Here is a 17,655-nt window from a genome sequence, read left to right as displayed (position 1 = left end):
CAGAAAAAATCAGTACAGCCCCTCTTGCCCTTGTTTGCGGTCTGGCTTTGTGTGACAGTGACACAAGAGCTGTTGCCCCTTTCTGTGCCCCTCTTCCTCCACAGGCTGCAGGGCTGGAGGTGCCCCCCATGCCCAGGAGCTGGGGGGCACAGGGCTCCTGTCGTGGCCCCTGCTGTCTCCTCAACCATTGCTCAGCCACCGCAGGACCATTTTGGGAGGAGCCAGGGCCACCCACAGCTTGGAGCCCTGCAGAGACAAGCAGAGGGAGATAAGTCCCACAATGGGCTCTCTAGGGTTAATTGGGAAGGAGCCCAGGGGTGATTAGTGCCCTGGGTCCTGCCTAAGCTGCCCCAAGCCAATTAGGGGCCAACAAGCCCCTTGTGGGTTTGGAAAGCTGCTTAGGGCATTACAACCCCTCCATTCCCGTGAATCTCCTTAATCGAGTCCAGAAGCAATTAGTTAATCAATGTCACCCCTGCACAGGGGCAGGTCGTGGGTGCACATCTGAGTGTCCCACTCCCAGTGTCTGCCCCCCCTGCTGCCCTCCCCCGTGCCCAGCCAGCCTTGCTTCTGTGCCAGCGTCTCGCTGGAAGAGCCCCAAGTGCCAACACGGGGACAGTTTTGCAAGATGTGCTTGGCCAGTCCCAGCACAGTCACTTGCTGGACATGTGAGCCGGTCCGGAAGGAGCACCCAAAACAGCTGAGGGGCTGCTGGGCTGGGGGAGGAACGGGCTCTGTGTACCAAGACACCATGTGCCTGGGCACTTGTGTACCCATGGGCCTGTGTGCCTGTGTATTCATGTACCTGTGTAACCATGTACTTCTATGCCTGTGCATCCATGTACCTGTGTATCCATGTACCTCTGTATCCATGTATTTGTGTGCCTGTGCATCCATGTACCTGTGTATCCATGTACTTGTGTATCCATGTACTCATGTGCCTGTGCATCCATGTGCCTGTGTATCCATGTACTTGTGTATCCATGTACTCATGTGCCTGTGCATCCATGTGCCTGTGTATCCATGTACTTGTGTATCCATGTACTCATGTGCCTGTGCATCCATGTGCCTGTGTATCCATGTACTTGTGTATCCATGTACTCATGTGCCTGTGCATCCATGTGCCTGTGTATCCATGTACTTGTGTATCCATGTACTCATGTGCCTGTGCATCCATGTGCCTGTTCATCATGTACCTGTGCATCCATGCACCTGTGTATCCATGTGCCCATGTGCCTGTGCATCCATGTACCTGTGTGCCCACGTGGACCCATCCACCCATATGCCCGTGCCCCTCTGCACCCATGTATCTCCCACACCCAAGTATCCCTGCACATCCCCATCCATGTATCCTGGCACCCACGTACTCCTACCCCTGTGCACCCCCTTACCCCTGCACCCACCCCTCCTGTTTGCAGTCGCTGTGGGTGCTGCAGCAGCCCCGCCTCATCCCCCAAGTGTGACCCATGGGGGACAGGGATAGAATTACCCCTCTCCCGGTGCAGCTGCCCGAGCTGACAGGTCTCCCTGTGGCCGAGCAATGGCCCTTGACCTGATACCCTGTTTATGGCCACACCAGCTGGGCACTGTGTGCTGGGGCTGTTTTCAGTGTGCTTGCCTGCTGACCCCTTTTCTGGGTCAGGTTTTGAAACCCAGTGGAGGAGCCAGTTGGGTCACAGCCATGACATCAGCACAGGGAGCAGCCCAAGCAGCTCCCCCCACATCTGGGGACACAGAGGATCCTCCTAATCCTTGCTTAGAGAGGGGACACCCTGGTGCATGTGCCAGGCATGGGGGCTGTGTCTCCCTGGAGCTGCCTCTCCCCTCCAAGCACATGGGGACCCACTGGTGAGGCACTTGTTTTCTCCCCAGAAGTGGTCACATTTTGGGGTGGGCAAAGAGAGATGCTCCATATAAGCCACTGCCACTAGCCCAGCTCTGCCTCATTCCTGGCACCATCAAAATGTCCTAACAATGATGGGGCTGGTTTTTTGCCCCTCCTTGCCTCCACCTCGATGCTGTTTTGGGGTGCAGCCATGGATCTGGCCATGCTGTCCCCGCGGTGTGCAACCCTTTGGCCCCGGGGCAGAGCCTGGCCCTGTTTACTCTCCTGCTCTGGTTGAGGCATGTCCACGGCACGGGCGGGCAGGGCCTCCTGGACAGCCTGTCCCCATCTTGTTTACCACCACCAGCTCCCCTATGGCTCACCACCGTGTGACAGGTGCTGCTTCCTCGGACACCCGACGCCGTGTCGGGATTTGGATCCGCGTGACCAGGGAGCGACTTATAAATAGCGGGGCGAGGGGTGACGGCAGCCGAGAGCGGTGAGAGGAGCGCGCTGACAAGGCAATGGATTTCCAAGCAGGCATCCTGCAGGATGGCAGCCCCATGGAGAGCCTGGAGAAGCAGCTCATCTGCCCCATCTGCCTGGAGATGTTCAGCAAGCCGGTGGTGATCCTGCCCTGCCAGCACAACCTGTGCCGCAAGTGTGCCAACGACGTCTTCCAGGTGAGACGAGGGTCCCCTGCGCCCGTTCCATCCCCCTGCCCGGGTTGGAGGTTGTCAGGGTGGTTGTGGTGCTGTGGAGACACTGATGTTGTTCATCTCCCCCTCCCAGGCTGCCAACCCGTACTGGCAGAGCCGGGGCAGTCTGATTTCGGGGGGCCGGTTCCGGTGCCCGTCGTGCCGCCACGAGGTGCTGCTGGACCGTCACGGGGTCTATGGGCTGCAGAGGAACCTGCTGGTGGAGAACATCATTGACATCTACAAGCAGGAGTGCTCTAGGTAGGCACAGGTGGACGTGGCTGACTGGGACACGGGGATATGGGGATGTGGGGATGCAGGGATGCCCCCCTCCCGTGCCCCAGCACCATCCCTGAGACCACAGGAGACTGAGAAACTGGGAGGTTTTCTGCTGGCTCAGTGGTCCCAGATTCAAATCTTCTTCTGACCCAAATCTTCCCCCCTTGACCAAAATCTTCCTTCTGGCTCAAAACTTCTTCTCCTGACTTAAAACTTCCTTCCCTGACCCAAATCTTTCTCCCCCAGTCCAATTCTCTCCCCTGTCCAGAGCAGTTTGTGTCTCTGGGCAGCTCAGGGGGGTGGTGGGTCCCTGGGGGGGTGGTGACAGTAGAGCAGGTCCTGTTTACCCCCAAAATGCTCTTGTTGGAGTGTTGGCTGTGAGATAAGAGGTGTGGGGGACAAATCCAGGCTCTGCTCATGACAGCAGGCACTGAAGCTGATAAGAGGAAGAAGGACAGTTTGGGGGGGCAAACATGAAGCTGGAGGGGTGTCGGGGGGTCACAGGTTCTCGAGGCAGAGCAGTGGCCCTGGCCAAATTCCCTGAACTGCTGTAAATATTGTGTGAGAGCCATGGGGACGGGGACGATGGCACGTGGCAGGTGTCAGTAGATGCTGGGGGGGTTCAGGGGGCCCAGCCCTGTCTTTGCTCCAGAGGGTTGGCTTGTCCCCATGTCCCTCCTTGCTGTAGACGGGATGATTTGGCTGCAGCCCCCGTCTGGGACCTCCCAGGGGTTTCTGGGAGCCCCCACTCTGGTCACGCGATGGGTGACAATAAATCCGGGCAGCACTGGGCTAAATTTAGGTCCTTGTGCAGCGTCCCTGGAGCGCAGCCCGGAGCCCCCCCGCCCCCAGTGCCAACCACTGCCATGCCCAGTGACATGGGGCTTTAAACTGGGACTTAGTGGGCTTGGGGCTTACAGAGGCACAGAGTTTGGTGGCTCCTAAAGGGAGCGAGTGTGGGATTATGGCAGGATCTGGCCTTTTTCCAGGGGATTTGATTTTGGGGTGACCGTGTAGCACCAGCGGGGTGTCGCTGCAGTGGGACATCATCGTGGCAGGGATGCCCCTGCAGTGGGGACATCACCCCCACGGGGTCACATCACCGTGACAGGGATGTCACTGTGGCTGTGCCGCTCTCTCCAGCAGGCCACTGAAAAAGGGGGAGCACCCCATGTGCAAGGAGCACGAGGACGAGAGGATCAACATCTACTGCGTCACCTGCGAGGTCCCCACCTGCTCCATGTGCAAAGTCTTCGGTGCCCACAAGGACTGCGAGGTTGCCCCTCTGCAAACCATCTTCCAGGGCCAGAAGGTGACGAGGGGGGGACACGAGGGGGGGCTGTGGGTGACACGGCTGGTCCCGGGGCGATGTGCTGAGCTAGGACAGTCACAAATAACACTGGGATTGGCTCACAGGGTATTAATAGCCCCCCGGGTGACTTCGCCCAGGAGACAGACTATATTTAGAGCAGCTGTGGCTTGTGGGGGATGTGGGGGAGCAGAGCTGGGGACAAGCAATGCCCAGCCCGTCCCCCTGTCGAGATGGGGGAAGTCCTCAACCCCGCAGGAGTTAAAGCTGTTTGCATCTGTCCCTCCCCAGACTGAGCTGAACAACTGCATCTCCATGCTGGTGGCGGGGAATGACCGGATCCAGACCATCATCTCCCAGCTGGAGGACTCGTGCCAGAGCACCGAGGTGAGGGAAGAGGGGAAAAGGAACCCCCCAAACACCCGGGGATGAAACATCAGCCGGGGATGGCCGGGAGGGAGCTGGAGCCCACGGAGCAGGGAAGCCCTGTGGGTGCTGCTGGTGCTGAAGGGACACACAGGTGGCATCCTTTTGTCCCCTGTCCCTGCAGGAGAACAGTGAGGCGGCCAAGCGGGAGCTGTGCGCTCGCTTCGACGCCTTGGCAGCGCTGCTGGAGGAGAAGAAGTCGGAGCTGCTGCAGCGCATCTCCCAGGAGCAGGGAGAAAAGACAGCCTTCATCCAGAGCCTCATCTGCCAGTACAAGGAGCAGCTGGAGAAGTCAAGCAGGCTGGTGGAAACGGCCATCCAGGCAGCGGAGGAGACCGGGGGGGCTGCCTTCCTCATGGTGAGACCCCCAAATTTTTCCCTCCCTGCTGGTGCCTACATGGGTCCTGCTGTCGAGGACATCCTGGTGGCTCTCTTGTGGCTTCACTCACCTCCTTCTCCTCTTTCTTCTCCTTCTCCTTCTCTTTCTTCTCCTTCTCCTTCTCCTTCTCCGCCTCTCTCCACACAGAATGCGAAGCAGCTCATCAAAACGTAAGTGCTCAAACTGGGAAAAATCCAGTGATCCCAGCCCCACAGATGGGCAGGATTTGGCCACGGGGCTTTGCCAGTGGGGGGTTGCCCCGACCCCTTACCCTGGCATCCCATGGTCCTCGAGCTTGGCGAGGGGACAGGGACACACATATCCATGCTTTCCCTGCCCAGGATCGTGGAGGCCTCCAAGGGTGGTCGTCTGGAGAAGATTGAGCAGGGATATGAGAGCATGGATGCCTTCTCTGTGAGCCTGGACCACCTCACTGACGCCGTCCGTGCCTTGGACTTCGACCCCGGTAATTCAGCCCCCGACCCCCTGACACCCCTTTACCAACTCCCACCAACCCAGTGACACCCATCGCATCTCCTGGTGGCTCCTGGTGACATTTGGTGGCTTGTTTGCAGCAGAGGAAGACGAGGAATACTTTGATGGGGAGGAGGAAGAGGTGGAGGAGGACACAGCGCCCGAGAGGACAGTGATGGGTAAGGAGCCAAGCACACCCCTCTGGGACCCTCAACCCCTGGGGGAGCTTTGGGGGGCTTGGATTCCCCTTGACCCTCCTACCCTCTTCCCTGGCAGCTTCCCAGTAGCCACAGCGATGTTGCCAGCATGGGAGAAACGCCGTGGGCACAGGATGTCCGGCGGTGGATTCGGGATTGGGGGGGGACACGGCGCAGGGACCGGCAGCCCGGAGAGCCGGCGCCTGCTCCAGCACAGGACACTTTTCCATACGGGTGCAAACAGGACAATTCCGCACGTTTTGTAATTTTCCTTGGGTTTTTTTTTTTGTATATAATTGTCACGGATTTGAAATTTGTGTATTTTGTAAAGAAAAAAACTGGTGGTTTGGGTGGTTATTTCTTCCTCGCCTCTCCCGTCTTGGCTTGGGGGTGGGTTTGCCAGGATGGTGCCACCACTGGTGGCCCTGCCAGGTCTTGGCGTGGCAGAGGGACACCTCCAATCCAACTGTTAATTTCCAGCCTCGTTAGCACCTCTGGCAGCGCTGGCACGCAGGCCTGGCCTCCTGCCTGGGGATATAACAGGTCAGCACCCCGCAGGATTTATCTCCTGGTGATGAGATGTGCTTGCCTGGGGTTGGAAATGCGGCACAGAGAGGGCTGAGGATGCTCCAGGCTGTGCCAGTCCCCAAAATGGGGATGGTCTTGGCATCGAGCTGCTGTTTTGCTGCTGGCTGAGTTCACACAAGTGCAAAAATACACCTTGAATGCAAAAATACACCATAAACGCAAAAATACACCATAGATGCTTTTCTCCTGAAAAAAATATAAGCCTGGCTCAGCAGGGGCCAAGGGGAAACTGAGGCAGGGCCTGCAGCAGTGCCCTGGGCTGAGTCACAATTGCAATTAGCCCCAGGGTAATTAGTGCTGCTCACCCAGAGCAGGGGGCAGGAGTCGCTGCTGGGGGCGGGTCTGGCTCCAGGCGTATCCATCCCACGGTTGCTCCGCAGCTGGATCTAAACTGGGGGGTTCCGAGGGCTCCCCAAGTCAGGGAGGGGTGTCACCAGGAGCCTTCTTGGGGGGGACATGGGGATGTTCCATCCCCCCCCACCTCGGGGGCTGCATCCACGCCCTGGTGTGCAGCTCCTTGGGGGTGCTATGGGGGGGTCGCAGAGGAATCTCCCCCTCCAGGCGCCGGGTGAGGGGGCCCACCCCGGGTCAAGGCGGCGGCGGGCGCTTTGCAGCCGGCTTGGCTGTCCCTCCTCCAGCCGGGATTTGCACACGAATCCCGGCGCTCCACACGATCCGAGGCCACCGGCTGCCACCAGCGCCGGCCACACGCCGGGGTCACCCGCCCCGAACCCCCCGCCCCGGAGGAGGATGGCAGCCGGCGAGGAGAAACGGCACCTCCTGAGCGAGGGCGCAGCCGGGTAGGGGGGGTACCCGGCGGGGCTGGGGATGTTGGGTCCCTCTTCCCTGTGGAGCTCCAAAGCGGGGTCTCCTGGAGTCACCTGGCCAGGGAAGGGGCGGCGGGAGGGGCATTCAGGGTCTAAGCCCCTCCCCAAAATCCCCCCGGGTCCCCAACCACCCCTTTGCCCGGCAGGTCCTACGTGGGGGCTGAGCAAAAGAACGGGCACCACTCGGCGCGGGGACAGGCGCCCGCCCTGGAGCTGGGGACACGGCGTGGCCAGCACTGCCACACCCGGGGGCCCGACGGCCACCCCGGGCAGCAGCGGCGGGCGCGCAGGAAGCTCTACCTGGCCGCTGGCATCTGCCTCGTCTTCATGGTGGGGGAAGCCGTGGGTGAGTGGTGGGACCGGGGTCCGGGGGTTTGGTCCCTGTGCGGTCACCCTGAGTGGGTGCCCGTAGCCCCTCTTGTCCTGCTTCCCTGCTGTGGGTGCAGGCAGGGGTCCCTGTGGGTTTTCAGTGGGTCAAAACACACAGTGGGGCCCCCACCGTGGCATGGGGTGAGCTGGCCTGTGCCTGCCTCAGGGTGGGATGCCACCCCGATGTCCCCACTGATGTCCCCTCTCCGCAGGGGGGTACCTGGCACACAGCCTGGCCATCCTGACGGACGCAGCTCACCTCCTGACAGACTTTGCCAGCATCATGATCAGCCTCTTTGCACTCTGGGTGTCCTCACGCCCACCCACAAAAACCATGAACTTTGGCTGGCACCGAGCAGGTAACAGGGTGGCACCACCATCCAGCTCCCAGGGAGCACTCAGAGCATCCCAGGGTGCTCTGCCCATAAGGACTGGGTGCTGGGTGCCCATCCCACACCCCGATGCTGCTGGGGAGCCCGGAAGGGAGCTCAGGTTTGGCACAGTGGCGAAGCAACGATGTGGGGTGGGGGGGTCTCTCCACAGAGATCCTGGGGGCCCTGCTCTCCGTGCTCTCCATCTGGGTGGTCACGGGGGTCCTGGTCTACCTGGCAGCCCAGCGTCTGCTCTCAGGTGACTACGACATCGAGGGTGGGGTCATGCTCATCACCTCCGCCTGCGCCGTGGCCGTCAACATCGTGTACGTGTGGCCAGCTGGCTCCTGCCCTCCCTGGGTGTCCCCTCCCTGTGTCTGGTGGCCCCTGGGGGTGTCACCACTGTCCTGCCCGCAGGATGGGGTTGGCTCTGCACCAGACAGGGCATGGGCACAGCCACGGGGCAGCCGGCGAGCAGCCCAGCGCCAGCGTCCGCGCCGCCTTCGTCCACGTCGTGGGGGACCTGCTGCAGAGTGTTGGTGTCCTCATCGCATCCTACATCATCTTCTTCAAGGTCTGGGTGTTACTGGGGGCAAAGGGGATGCTTGGGGACATGGAGGCAGCGGCTTCAGCCAGCCCTGGCCAGACAGAGGGGTGAGACGGAGACAGAGGGGTCTCTGTCTCTGACAGTCTCTCTCTCTGACGGAGACATAGGGGTGAGACTGTGTCCCCACACAGGGGTGAGACTGTCCCCTGCTTGCTGGTGCTGGTGGGGGTTTGGGGCGAGGTGATGTTTCCAGGGAGGCCTCACCCTCTCCCACCCTCTCCAGCCCAATTACAAGTTCGTGGATCCCATCTGCACCTTCCTCTTCTCCACGCTGGTGCTGGGGACGACGCTGACCATCCTGCGCGATGTCCTCCTCGTCCTCATGGAAGGTGGGGACCCACCGGGAGGGGGAGTCTGGGCCGTGGGGTCACCCATGGGTGCCGTGGTCCCCCTCCCTGCAGCGCCCATGGCTCTCCCTCCCCAGGGACCCCCAAAGGGATGGATTTCAATGCAGTGAGGGAGACGCTGCTGGCGGTGCGGGGGGTGGAGGCCGTGCACAGCCTCCACATCTGGGCGCTGACGGCGGCACAGCCCCTGCTCTCGGTGCACATTGCCATCAGTGAGTATCCCAAGGGGGGGTCAGGGGTCACCCACACCCCCACGTCCCTTCCCTTTCCATCCCAACACAGGGTGGGGGGTCGGGGTTCACCCACACCCCCACAGCCCGTCCCTCTCTCCGTGCAGACACGGCCGCCAGCGCGCAGGAGGTGCTGGAGGAGGCCAGCTCCCGGCTGCAGGGCACCTTCCACTTCCACACCACCACCATCCAGGTGGAGAGCTACTCCGAGGAGATGAGGGACTGCCGGGAATGCCAGCCCCCCCGCGACTGACTCCTCTGCTGGCTGCCCAGGGGAAACTTCTTATGTGTGGAAAATAAAGCAGAGCACGGGGTGTTGGGTCTGGTATCAGGGTGTTATCTCTGGTATCTGTAGGAGCCAAGGGCAGACCTAGGGCTGTGGAAGCCAGAGGGCAGCAGCTGTTGGAAGCCAGCAGCCTTAATATTCCCTGTTTCTATTCAGCTGGAGGGTAAGGCAGCTAAAACACACCTTTTCCCTTCTCCGAGGAGCGCTGTGAGGCAGTGGGGTGCTGGAGTGCCTGGTGCTGTGGGTGGACCCATCCCAGCTGGGAGAAGGAGGACACACTGGCCTTGCTCTCACCTCTTATCACTCCTCTGTTTGCCCTCAGGAAGGTGAAGGACTCGCCCTCCCCGCGGGGCTGGGGGAGCTGTATGTGCAGCCAGGAGCTGCCCGGGTTATTCCCAAGGTGCCAAATGCATAAGCAATGGTGCACTCAAACACCAGCACTCCCAGTGCTCCCAGTGCTCCCCACATTCTACAGCCACAGACTCTGCCTCTCCACCCTCCTTTATTGCACTGGTAAAACCCAATAACGAGTAAAACCCCGTTAGCAGCAGCAACCACCTGCTCCCAGAGGGCTCCGTGCACCGGGAGCAGGGCACCCAGGGCAGCCTGGCAGCCCTCAGGGTTTCTCCAAGCGTGGGTATTTCTTGCGCAGGACGGAGACCTGGTCCTTGAAGAGGACGGGGTCGAGGCGCAGCTGGGAGGACACCAGGGGCATGTAGCCAAACCAGTCCACCAGCTGGTTGAGGCAGTCCTGCCGCTGGGAGAAACGCCGGCTGCCAACCGCCCCCACCGTGCCCTTCACCTTGGCAGCAGGACAGCGCGGGGGGTGAGGGGCTGCACTCCCCGCTCGGGGGGGTCCCCACACCCCCGCCCATGCACCCTACCTGCTGGGGCACCGTGTCCTTGTGCTGCTTCCTCTGGGCGACCTTGACGGGGGGCAGCTTGGTGACGGCGGCCACCAGGACGTTCATCAGGATGTCCTCGCAGGCGGCCAGGCCGTCCACCAGCTCCCGCAGCCCCGCCGGCAGGTACTCGGTGAAGAGGCTGTGGTAGTACCTGGGGAGGGGGCGAGGTGGGGGGCAGGATGTGGCCCAATTCCCCTGCCCACCAGCCCCTCCCCGGGCGGGTACCTGTGGTAGAAGGCGGCGGCGGTGAGGACGATGGAGAGCTCGTTGGTCCATTTGGAGGTGTAGCCCCAGCGCCCCTGCTCGGGGTCCCAGAAGTGGCTCAGGGCGGGGAAGCCCACGATGCGCTCGGGGAAGCTGCGCCACACCGCGAAGGCAAAGTCCACCTGGCACGGGGTGGGGGGACGGTGTCACCCACTGTGGGTCACCCACTGCCACCCCTGCCTTCTCCCAGAGGGTATGGGGACATGGGGACAGCAGGCACTGCTCCCTCCAGCCCCGTGAGCATCTGAAGGACCAAGGACCGTGGTGCCCATGGCCTCACCTCGCTGGTTGAGAGGCTGGTGTGCTCATCCAGGCTCAGCACTGCGTCCGTCTGGATGGCCGTGTAGGGGAAGAAGCGGTCGCTGGGCTATGAAGGGGGGAAAGGCAGGTTGGGTTGTGCCATGGGGTGGGTGTCCCAGCTCCCTGCCCCCGTCCTGGCTCCCTGCTCCCATCCTGGCTCCCTGCCTTGCGTCCCAGCTCCTCTCACCTTCCTCCTGCCCTGGATGATGGTCAGAGGCACGGTGGTCTGGGGCCATTTCCCGCTCGGTGGTGGTGGCTTCTCGCAGCTCCACAGCACCAGGATCTGCAGGGGGGAGGACAGGTGTGTCTGCTCATCCCAAAACCACCTCGTGGCAGTTTGGACCAGGATAAACCCCCAGGTGGTCCCACCTCCACCCCAGGGGACTGGGGATAGAGCTCTGCCCACCCAAGGGTAACATCAGCCACCCCCTCCAACCCCTAAACCCATCCACCCCCTTCCCAACCCATGGGACCCTGCCCTGTCCCTCCTTCTGGATCCCTGGGAGCTGCACCAGGTAGCGCAGGGCTCAGCTCTTCCCACCTGGGCACAGTATTGGGATCCAGAGACGGCTTGGATGAGCCTGAGGATGGGCTGGGAGAGGGAACCCGCTTGTGAGACCACCCGGATGAAGGCTGTAAACTTCTCGGAGGGGCTGGAGCCTGAAAAAAGGGTGCGAGAGAAGACAGACGTGGCATGCACTGAGTTTGCCATGCTCAGCAGGGGACAGGTGGGGTCCTACCATGCTGCAGGTAGTAGAAGGGAAAATCCCCGGCGTGGGTGGAGAAGTCGGGCAGGACCAGGAGCCCCCCGGGCAGCGTGTTCCAGAGGAAGCGGGAGCGGGAACGGTGCGGAGACAGACGGTCCTTGATGATCTGCCAGAGGCCGGAGTGATGCTCCCAGCACCCTGGTTGTGACCCCGGGAGCTACGAGGGGAAGTTTGGGGTGGGGGCCTCACCTCCAGCGTGGTGTGCACGATCTTGTCCACAGAGGAGAAGTATGCATCCCACAGGAACTGGGTCTGCTGCTGGAAAGCCAGCACGCGCTCTGGGTGGATGCAGCGGACGGCAGAAGGGATCTGTGAAGGCAGGGGGGAGCTGGTTTCTCCTCTCAGCACCACCCAGCCCCCCAGAAGGGCTCCTTGCCTCCACCACCTCCAACCATCCCAAGGGAAACCCCCCTGCCCCCAGGCAAGGATGCTGTGCCACCACTCCACTGTGGTGCTGCATCTCCTCTCTCTGGAGCAGGATCTGGCCCAGGACCTCCAAGGGTTTGAGTCTGGGATGGGTCTTGGTCACCCCCCCAAGATGAACAATGCCCCAGGGCTGCAGATGGAATGGGACCCCCATTCCAAGCTGGATGAGACTCTCCTGCATCCATCTACATGAGAGCTGCCGGACTTGGCCACAGAGGTTTCACCCCTGGACTTGGCTGAGGGTTCCACCACCAATGAAATTAAGATTTGGGGTCCCCTGTGCCCTTTTGGGGCAGGATCCAGCCACGGTACCTGCAGCAGGAGCCTCTCACTGCCCACGACAGCAGCTTTGCCCCAGTCGATGGCCTCGGCGAAGGGCAGCTCCCAGCCGTCACTCAGCAGCACAGGGATGCAGGCGGCCTGTGGTGGGACCCCACAGGGCTGGGACAGAGCCCCTCGGACCCCAAGGAGAGGGTCCCCTGTCCCCCTGCCCACCCTGTACCTGCAGAGCCTCCAGGAAGCGGAAGGAGCCCAAGCGCCTGCCCCGGGGCACGATGCAGAAGGTGGAGTTGTGCAGCAGCTCCTGGTAGTCGAACCTGGGATGGGAGATGGGGTGGGAGTCAGGAATGACCCCCAGTCCCAATCCATGAGCATTCTGGGGGTCTCACTTGCACCTGGAGGGTGTGTGTGACCAGCCCAGGGCAGCGTTAGGACTGACTGGGGCTGATTTTGGCTCTGAATATCCCCGGCCCCATAGGGCTGGTGGAGCAGACATGCCCTGGGTGATGTGCCACCCTTAACAGGTGGGGGGTCAGGATAGGACCCCGGTGCCTTCAAAGGCATGACCCTGCTCCCCCCACCCCCTGGTAATGAAACCCCACGCAAAGCCACCACCCGAACCCCCAAGCCCGAAACTGCGGCGACTCCTCTGCCGTGCCCGGACTTGCCGGGCAGGACCAGCCCTGCCTGCCCTGGCAGCGTTCGGGGGGGGCCAGCGGGTGTAGCCAGCGTGGCCCCCTCGGGTCGGGCTTGCCCGTGGGGCTGTGAAAGCCCCTTCTGTGCGGTGGTGGGGAGAGGCGCGTCCGCTGCCGGGTCCCTGCAACCGCGCCGGAAAATCCAATATTGACTCTAGGTCGGGACAGACCCCGTCTGTTCCTGCCTGCGGGGAGGGAGGGACGGGGCAGCCGGCTCCTGGATGGGCTGGGGGAGGATGTGCGTGGTCCAGCTGCGGGGCTGGGAGACCAAAGAGCTCCTTGAAGAGTGCTGGTCCCCAGGAGGAAGGGTCTCCCTGCAGTGGGAACGTGGTGCCGGTGCCAGCCTGGGAGTTGAGGACGTCCCCCCTCACAGTGCTGGAGCACCCTGGGGCATCCCGGCACTCTGGGATGTGGGAAATCAGCCCCAATGCCAAGGCACAACGTTTTACAATAAAACCCACCTCTGGTCAAACTGTCCCAGTGGATGCCAAAAGCCTCGTTAGTGCACCCTGACTCATTGACACCCAACACCCCATAGGAGGGGTGACGGCGGCTCAAACAGCACCCAGACCCCCCCACGAAACCACAGCAGTGACAGCCACATCCCCGGGGCCAGACACTGCTGCCACCCACTCCTCGGAGACCCCAGACCCAGCCACGACCCCCAGGACCTCGGGGGAAGCATTCCCACTGCCGGGGCTGGGTGGGCAGTGGGACACACCCCGGGGGGCAGCCTCCCCTCTCCAGCAGTGTCGTGGGGAGGCTGGCGCCGGCCGGGCTGCGGGGCCAAAACCTCCCGATGGAAATACTTCGCTCCTGACGCTGCTGCGGTTTCCGGGCAATCACGGCCGTCAGGGCTTCCTTGTTTTGTTAGGAGCCGGGACGGGCGCCCGCCCGCGCTCCCTTCGCCAGGCCCCTCCGTGGCTCCGGCCAGGCACGGTGCCACCGGGGACCGTCGGCTCCAGAGAGCCTTTCCCAACCCTCTTGGATTGCTCCAAACCCGGGGCAGCCGGCAGCAGGGCTTGCCCGCAGCGCTGCCACAAGCCACCCTTTATCCCAGCACAGAACAAGTTTGTTTCTGGCATCCCTCCCCCACCCACACACCGGGCTCGAGGAGGATGATGGAACCCCCAGCAAGGCCTTCCTCTGCTCCCCGTGCTGCCTCCACTGTGACAGCACCCGATGTCCCCAGCACACTGCGTGGATGGGGCAGCTGGGGTCTCGCTTTGCCAGCTGTGGTGTGTCCCCTCCCTGCTGGCTTGTCCCCTGTCCAAGTCTGGGAACATCTCCCAGGGCAGGAGGGCATCAATCCCCACAGGAGGTTGGGCAGAGCTGGCCCGGCGCGATGGAGACGCCGATGGCTTTTTGCCCACTGTCCCACAGGGATGGGCAGGGTGGTGGAGGCTTGGGGTCACACAAGAGCACGCTGCCCTGTGCCACGTGTTCCCCATCTATCCGCTGCCTAAAGCCATCTTGGGAGAGGTGTAAATCTCCCTGTATTTGCAAACAGCATTAGGGGATTACCTGGGTGGGCAGACGAGGGGATTCCTCATCCCACTGCCCCTCGGCACGGTGCAGGGCTGACCTTGGGCCCCCTGTCCCATCAGCCCCATCACCCTAAAATGCCCCATCCCAAAAAGACCTTGCTGCAAGGGCTGACCCTGCTGGGCTGGTGGCACCCTCCAGACGGGGCCACGCAGTGCATGAGCCATCCTGGGGCAGCAGCTAATCCCAGTGCCAGCACCCCAGCTCCACTTTTACCTCCCAGCACCTCCTAAGACGCTTTGAGGATGATGCCCAACATGGTCTCTCCCCATCTGCTCTCTGACAGGGTGGCTGTGACGCGTCCCCAGGCAATGGGATAGGGACCTGCCCATTGCCAGCGGGATGGGGTCTGTGTTTACCAGCCCTAGATTGGGCAGCTGGTGATGGGTCCCAAGTAGCAGGACGGGGAGATGAGGAGCTGCCGTGTGTCCTCGCAGCATGGAAACCCCCAAACTCACAAAACTTTGTCCCCCCACTTTTTCCATCACACGCTGCTGTCACCACGTCCATTTGTGATGGAGGATGCAGGGGGACCCCCACCCACCACCACCGCCACACTGGCGTGTCCACAGACCCAGCAGTTTTGTGGGATTTTTAGCAGAGCCAGTGAGGGGGGATGTTTCGGGCTCATCTCCAAGAGAAACGTTTATGTTGAGGGAGGGCGGGAGGGGGGGAGAAGAAAAGCGTCATTCATCAGTGTTGGGGAAAAGGGAAATCGTATTAGAGGCGGTGGCAGCGATTGCAGATAAGAGCCGCTCTCACCAGATTACTCCAACTTTAATGCAGGGAAAGCCCTGAGCGCTCAGTGCCTCGCTCCCCACTGGGGCATGAGACCCTCATCTATTTCTGGGAAAGCCCCAAACCTCCCTCCCTGGAGGTCCGGCCGCCACAGGCAGGCACGCAGAGAGACAGGAACATTTGTGGGGTGTCCCACTCCCCCCAGACCCACATTTCACGCCCCGTCTCCAACTCACTTTTCGTAGTCGACGTTATCCTTGTCGCAGCGCGTGTCCTTGTGCTTCTCCCAGTCCTTGCCGTGCTTGCAGGTGGTGAGGGAGATGATGTCCTTCCCGTTGTGGATGTGGTGCAGCGCGTTCCGGGTGCCGGAGCCGATGCCGGTCAGGTACCGCTTCCCCTTGAACACCAACAAGTACTTCTTTTTCGGGGGCACCGAGTCCTGATACAACCACCCCCTCTCCCCGCCGCGCTGCGGGTGGTCCTTGGAGAAGAGAGGGATGGAGACGTCAAAGCCGGGCCGGAAGCTCTCGGTGTCAAAGCTGGCCTTGGCCAGGATGGCCTGGCCGATGTCGAAGCCCAGGTCCCCGGTGTAGTTGGGCCAGGTGCCCGAGTAGAGGTTGAAGATGAGGTGGTTCCGGCCGCCATTCCAGAGCGGGAAGCCGCGGATTTTCTCATCGACATCACGGACGTACTGAGCCGAGAGGTGGTCGCGGTCCAGCGTGTCGATGCTGAGGATGAAGAGGCAGGCTTCCTCGGGCTTTGGGGTGTAGTAGCGGGAGCGCTGGATGGAGGAGAGGATTTTGCCGTAGCTCTCCGAGGTGGGCTGGTCCCTCTCCTGGGGGTAGGTGAACACCTTGAAGCCGTTCCTCTCGCACCTGGAGAAGTCGAAGCAGGTTTCCATCCGGCATCTGCTGCTCTTGTAGACGCTCAGCCATGCCGCCCGCCGCTCCCGGGGGGACAGCAGGGAGGGGTCCCCATCCCTCTGGAGCTCCTCGGGGTCCACAAAGTTTTTGAGGAGGGACCGATCTGTCCAGCGGGGCCAGTTCCTCCGGGCTTCGGCTTTCCTCCCAGAAAAGAAAGAGAGACGGCGCAGCTGGTCTCCTCCAAAGAAGAAAAGCAGGAGCCAAGAGGCAAGGAAAGTCAGGAAAATGTATTTCTTCCTGGTCTGCATAGGTTCACGCACAGCCCCGGCTCCTCATCGGGCTCAGACGGGTGCCAGAGTCCGGCGGAAAGGCCGATGTCCCAAACCCCAGGTGGGTGGTGGGACAGCTCCCGGCCCCCAGGTGTTGTCCTGTGCCCTTGCAGTCTGTGACAAACCCCACTTGCTGCCCCCTCTGCCCAGGGCTGTGCTGGTTTTTCGGGACCGTCCGGCTCTCCAGCCGCGGAGCAGAGGTGTCCCGGCCGCTCACTTCTCCGGGCTCCGGTGCCGCGACAATGACATTTCCATCGCTTGGCTCAGCTTCAAATCCCTGGAGAAGGGGAGAGGTCGCGCCGTCACCGTCCTGTCGCCGCCAACCGTGTCGCCGCAAGCAGCCCCACACATCCCTGCGGCAGGACCCCCCCTCCCGAGCCCCCTGGGAATAAAAACCTGGGAATAAACCCTCCCGCTGCCACCGGAGCCCCCCTATCTCCAACTGCTCCTTCCCTGCGGTCCCCCCGTTACCTTCGGGGACACGCAGCCCCGGGTGGGTGTCGGGCCGCCGTGCCCCGCAGTCCCGATCCCCGGCTGCCCGCGGCTCCGGGCTGCATCCCTGGCCGGGGAAGGCGGCGGAGCGGCCGCCGTGCCGCCCCGCCGGGCTCCCGGTGCGCGGCCGCACGGAGGAGCTGCCGCGGGAGGCTCCGCGCAGCCCCGGGGCCGGGAGGGCTGGGGGTTTGCACCCCTTGTCACCTTGTCCGTCTGTCCCTCTCTGTCCCCCTGTCCCACAGGCTGCCTGTGCAAGACCCCGGCTGCCTGCACCCCTCGTGGCTGCCTGTCCTACTGTCCCCCGTCCCGGGATTGGCTGTCCCCTGTACGTCTGTCTATTCTGCTCTGGGCTGGCTGTCCTCTGTTCGTCTGTCTGTCATGCTTTGGGATGGTTGTCCCCTTTCTATCCCCGGGGCTGGCTGTGCCCTGTCAGTCTGTCTGTCCCCACCCGAGGATGGCTTCTCCCTGTCCGTCTGTCTGTCCCCGTTCCCCCCGAGGCTGGTTGTGCCCTGTCAGTCTGTCTGTCCCGCCGCGGTCTGGCTGTCCCCCTTCCTCCCCCCGGAGCTGGCCGTCCCCTGTCCGTTTGTCCCCCTCTCGGCTGGCCGTCCCCTGTCCCCCTCCGGGCTGGCTGTCCCCTGTCCGCCTGTCTGTCTCGCGGGCTGTCCGTCCCTCCGCGGTCAGTTCCCGGCCCCGTTTCCCGGCCGGTCCCGGTGGTCCATCGTCACCCCCGCGCTCCACGTGCCCCCCCCCGCCCGCATCTGTTACCCCGCGCCCTCGCCCCGCCCACATCGCCGCGCTCGGGCACGCCCACCCGCCTTCCATTGGCTGCCGTTTCGGCCA

At 62.4% G+C, this 17,655-nt stretch overlaps 3 protein-coding genes across 4 annotated transcripts; 2 read left to right on the top strand and 1 right to left on the bottom strand.

Moving 5' to 3' along the window:
• The first annotated feature begins 2,323 nt into the window (after nucleotides 1-2,323).
• On the top strand, nucleotides 2,324-5,697 carry TRIM63 (tripartite motif containing 63). 2 transcript variants are annotated; one of them, XM_017831082.1, is made up of 9 exons: nucleotides 2,324-2,508; nucleotides 2,618-2,784; nucleotides 3,946-4,114; nucleotides 4,403-4,498; nucleotides 4,662-4,895; nucleotides 5,064-5,086; nucleotides 5,258-5,382; nucleotides 5,495-5,569; nucleotides 5,667-5,697. In XM_017831082.1, the coding sequence occupies exons 1-9, from the start codon at nucleotides 2,350-2,352 to the stop codon at nucleotides 5,675-5,677; spliced, it is 1,059 nt and encodes a 352-aa protein (XP_017686571.1). In that variant the 5' UTR covers nucleotides 2,324-2,349; the 3' UTR covers nucleotides 5,678-5,697. The 2 variants fall into 2 exon arrangements, with proteins under 2 accessions (XP_017686571.1, XP_017686570.1); XM_017831081.1 differs by having other exon boundaries at nucleotides 5,492-5,569.
• A 1,228-nt stretch (nucleotides 5,698-6,925) lies between these two features.
• Nucleotides 6,926-9,242, top strand: SLC30A2 (solute carrier family 30 member 2). The gene is made up of 8 exons (XM_017830997.1): nucleotides 6,926-6,975; nucleotides 7,149-7,348; nucleotides 7,584-7,730; nucleotides 7,915-8,068; nucleotides 8,160-8,316; nucleotides 8,573-8,678; nucleotides 8,774-8,908; nucleotides 9,034-9,242. The coding sequence occupies exons 1-8, from the start codon at nucleotides 6,926-6,928 to the stop codon at nucleotides 9,177-9,179; spliced, it is 1,095 nt and encodes a 364-aa protein (XP_017686486.1). The 3' UTR covers nucleotides 9,180-9,242.
• A 281-nt stretch (nucleotides 9,243-9,523) lies between these two features.
• EXTL1 (exostosin like glycosyltransferase 1) lies at nucleotides 9,524-16,596 on the bottom strand. Its single transcript, XM_017831080.1, is given in 11 exon segments — nucleotides 9,524-10,038; nucleotides 10,040-10,268; nucleotides 10,343-10,503; nucleotides 10,662-10,748; nucleotides 10,869-10,964; nucleotides 11,223-11,341; nucleotides 11,422-11,554; nucleotides 11,638-11,757; nucleotides 12,187-12,294; nucleotides 12,377-12,470; nucleotides 15,368-16,596. Coding segments are annotated over 11 exon segments (2,292 nt in total). The 5' UTR covers nucleotides 16,303-16,596; the 3' UTR covers nucleotides 9,524-9,828.
• Between the last annotated feature and the right edge of the window lie 1,059 nt (nucleotides 16,597-17,655).

The sequence above is a fragment of the Lepidothrix coronata genome, unplaced genomic scaffold, assembly GCF_001604755.1.
Source record: "Lepidothrix coronata isolate B3197 unplaced genomic scaffold, Lepidothrix_coronata-1.0 Scaffold187, whole genome shotgun sequence".
Classification (NCBI taxonomy): domain Eukaryota; kingdom Metazoa; phylum Chordata; class Aves; order Passeriformes; family Pipridae; genus Lepidothrix; species Lepidothrix coronata.
The sequence above is the reverse complement of the archived record's forward strand: the minus strand, read 5'-3'. Positions and strand labels throughout refer to the sequence as shown.

Excerpts from the sequence above, each read along its gene's own strand:
- TRIM63 (XM_017831081.1), top strand. The coding sequence starts at position 2,350 with ATGGATTTCCAAGCAGGCATCCTGCAGGATGGCAGCCCCATGGAGAGC. Across the intron at positions 2,785-3,945 it reads TACAAGCAGGAGTGCTCTAG|CAGGCCACTGAAAAAGGGGG; the intron begins GTAGGCACAGGT and ends CGCTCTCTCCAG. Across the intron at positions 5,087-5,257 it reads GCGAAGCAGCTCATCAAAAC|GATCGTGGAGGCCTCCAAGG; the intron begins GTAAGTGCTCAA and ends TTCCCTGCCCAG.
- SLC30A2 (XM_017830997.1), top strand. The coding sequence starts at position 6,926 with ATGGCAGCCGGCGAGGAGAAACGGCACCTCCTGAGCGAGGGCGCAGCC. Across the intron at positions 6,976-7,148 it reads CTGAGCGAGGGCGCAGCCGG|GTCCTACGTGGGGGCTGAGC; the intron begins GTAGGGGGGGTA and ends TTTGCCCGGCAG. Across the intron at positions 8,679-8,773 it reads CCTCCTCGTCCTCATGGAAG|GGACCCCCAAAGGGATGGAT; the intron begins GTGGGGACCCAC and ends CTCCCTCCCCAG.